This window comes from Micropterus dolomieu, linkage group LG14 (genome assembly GCF_021292245.1).
Source record: "Micropterus dolomieu isolate WLL.071019.BEF.003 ecotype Adirondacks linkage group LG14, ASM2129224v1, whole genome shotgun sequence".
Lineage (NCBI taxonomy): Eukaryota > Metazoa > Chordata > Actinopteri > Centrarchiformes > Centrarchidae > Micropterus > Micropterus dolomieu.
The window spans coordinates 8,270,908-8,273,610 of record NC_060163.1 but is presented as its reverse complement, the minus strand read 5'-3'; the positions used below and the strand labels follow the sequence as shown (position 1 = coordinate 8,273,610).

The 2,703-nt window shown below is 43.3% G+C and overlaps 1 protein-coding gene across 2 annotated transcripts in view; it reads left to right on the top strand.

Annotated features, from left to right (window-relative positions):
* The window catches only part of sh3bp1 (SH3-domain binding protein 1), a 19,008-nt gene that overhangs the window by 9,080 nt on the left and 7,225 nt on the right, over positions 1–2,703 (top strand). The window contains exons 1-6 of one of the 2 annotated variants that reach the window (XM_046068465.1): positions 104–212; positions 603–679; positions 760–847; positions 1,002–1,070; positions 1,231–1,321; positions 1,430–1,566. In XM_046068465.1, the coding sequence (XP_045924421.1) occupies positions 114–212; positions 603–679; positions 760–847; positions 1,002–1,070; positions 1,231–1,321; positions 1,430–1,566 (561 nt within the window). In that variant the 5' untranslated portion in view covers positions 104–113. Of the gene's footprint in view, positions 1–103; positions 213–602; positions 680–759; positions 848–1,001; positions 1,071–1,230; positions 1,322–1,429; positions 1,567–2,703 lie in introns of those variants that run through there. The other variant, XM_046068464.1, reaches the window with a different exon arrangement.

Here is a 2,703-nt window from a genome sequence, read left to right as displayed (position 1 = left end):
AAAATATATAAATTGCAAGACAGATGTTGACCTTGACCTTGTGTGTGTGTGTGTGTGTGTGTGTGTGTGTGTGTGTGTGTGTGTGTGTGTGTGTGTGCAGGAGGGTGTTGGAGATGTGCTGCTTCATGGAGAAGATGCTGGCGAGCATGCTGGCAGACTTTGAGATGAAAGTTGAGAAGGCAGTTCTGGAGCCACTCAACAAGCTCAGTGAGGTGAGTATGGCTCGTACTGCAGCTCGCCGCAGTTCCCTGAAGTTCATATATACAGGGGTTGCTGTGGCTGATAGAGTGTCAAATTGTTCAAGCTTGACTAAGGTGCTTTTTATTGCACCTGTTTTGTTTTGGATTGCATTGCATTGTTGGGTGTTTGTGTTATTTTTTCCATCCTCACTATGGATTCATCTACAAGTGTGTACAGTATGCACATGTGTGAATGTCTTCTTGTTAATTTCTGTCCCTGTGTGTTGCCTTAATAAATGCATGGACAACTTGCTGTAGCTAGCTATAAAATAAAATAGCAAAATAAATTGATAGTTCTTGAATCAATTCAAAATAAATTTCCTCCCCAGCATTTTTTTACTTTTATGTTTTCTTTCCTTCTAGGATGATTTACCAGAGATTCTCAAGAACAAGAAGCAGTTTGCAAAGCTCACAACAGACTGGAACAACGCAAGAATCAGGTGAGTTGTAATGCCTCAGTCAGGGCTACGTGTATTATCCACAGACAAATTAGCTAATTTCTGTTTGTGTGTGTGGGCAGGAGCCAAGCTAGCACTGGTGCCCAGGCAAAGCAGGATGGGCTCAGGGAGGAAGTGGAAGAAGCTTGGCGGAAGTTGGAGAGCATCAAGGTACCAGTGTTTCCTTTTTCAACCACCTGGGCTGCAGCAAGCATCCATTCCTGGTGCTGTGTTGTTGAACCACACAATGAACCTCTTCCACCTCTGTGGAATCAAGAGGGCAGCCTTGACCTCTGACCTCTCTGTTATCTTTTGGTCTTTGTAGGACCAGTACTCTGCAGATCTGTATCACTTTGCAACTAAGGAAGAAGACTACGCCAACTACTTCATCCGTGTGAGTTGCAGTTGTGATGGCTTGATCTGTTTTCTTCTAAGGGAGCAAACAGAATAAAATTTAATTTCACAGAAAATATGCACAAAGCGGCAGTCAAACCAAAGACTGCTGTGTATCTATCCATCTTGTGAATTTACCCCCCTTGTTTTGCCGACCATAGCTTCTCGAGCTGCAAGCAGAATACCACAAAAATTCTCACGAGTTCCTGGACAAAAACATAAGTGAGCTCAAAGAGAATCACAGTCAAAAAGGTGAAGTGAAGTTTTCACCAGTCTGTGCATTTATTTGCTGTCATCACTGTCATTGCAACATCTCTACATGTGTTCTTATTTCCTCTGTGTACTTATCTGATTCCCCAGGGCCACCGCTAAGCCTATCTAACCAGAAGGTCTACGGGGAGCCTTTGCTCTCTCATCTGTCTCAAAGCAACAAAGAAATTGCTGCGCCCATCCAGGAGTGTATTCACATGCTGCTGAGAACGGGCATGAGAGAGGAGGTAGGACTGACGCAATGAGGCTACAGGGTTCACAGTGATAATCAGATAATCACTCAGATGGATGTGCATGGAAACTCTGCTTAACAGTAGCTTTATCTTTTAGTTTACTTCCTCACAAACCTCCTGGGCACCATCCCAGCATGCAGCTTTGTTTGGGCGACTGTAGATCAGGAGGTAGAACGGGTCGTTCGCTAATCGGAGGGTCGAAAGCTGAGGCAGATGGAAATGCCATTTGTGTTGCAGATATTTTGTCGTAAACTTAAACACTGGACAAACTGAGAGCGAGACCGAGAGCACCCAGAAGTGCTGCTTGCAGCGTTTTTGAGAACCGTGGTGTAGTTGCTTGCAACATTCTCAACCTCACACTGCACTTCTTTGGGTCCTCAGCAATATTCCTGCCAAGGGTGAAGTTAATTAGAATAACCCTGCCCACAGCATTTCAGCTGACTTTGGGAGGCAGCTACAGCAAAACTGTATGGAGTATAAAAATGCAAAAACAACGGAAAACTTTTTCTGTCTTGGAAATTTGTAGGAGGACTAGTAAAAAACTGATTTGGATAACATTCAAAACAGTGGAAAATCAATATAGACGCAAATGGGCATGACTTATATGGATAGAATAGATAGAATTTTGTTTACAAGACTGAGAAGTTAAAAGTTACAAGCCAAAACGTAAAGTTCGTTGTTCTAGCGCCACAATCTGGCAACTTGCACCAAATTTGACACTGCACTCCCTTCGTCCTCAGAAATACATCCGCCAAGTATGAAGTCAATCAGATGAACTTGTCGAGAAAGTCAATTAACATACAGAGATTTACACTCACCTAAAGGATTATTAGGAACACCTGTTCAATTTCTCATTAATGCTTCAATGCATTTAGGGGTGTGGTCCTGGTCAAGACAATCTCCTGAACTCCAAACTGAATGTCAGAATGGGAAAGAAAGGTGATTTAAGCAATTTTGAGCGTGGCATGGTTGTTGGTGCCAGACGGGCCGGTCTGAGTATTTCACAATCTGCTCAGTTACTGGGATTTTCACGCACAACCATTTCTAGGGTTTACAAAGAATGGTGTGAAAAGGGAAAAACATCCAGTATGCGGCAGTCCTGTGGGCGAAAATGCCTTGTTGATGCTAGAG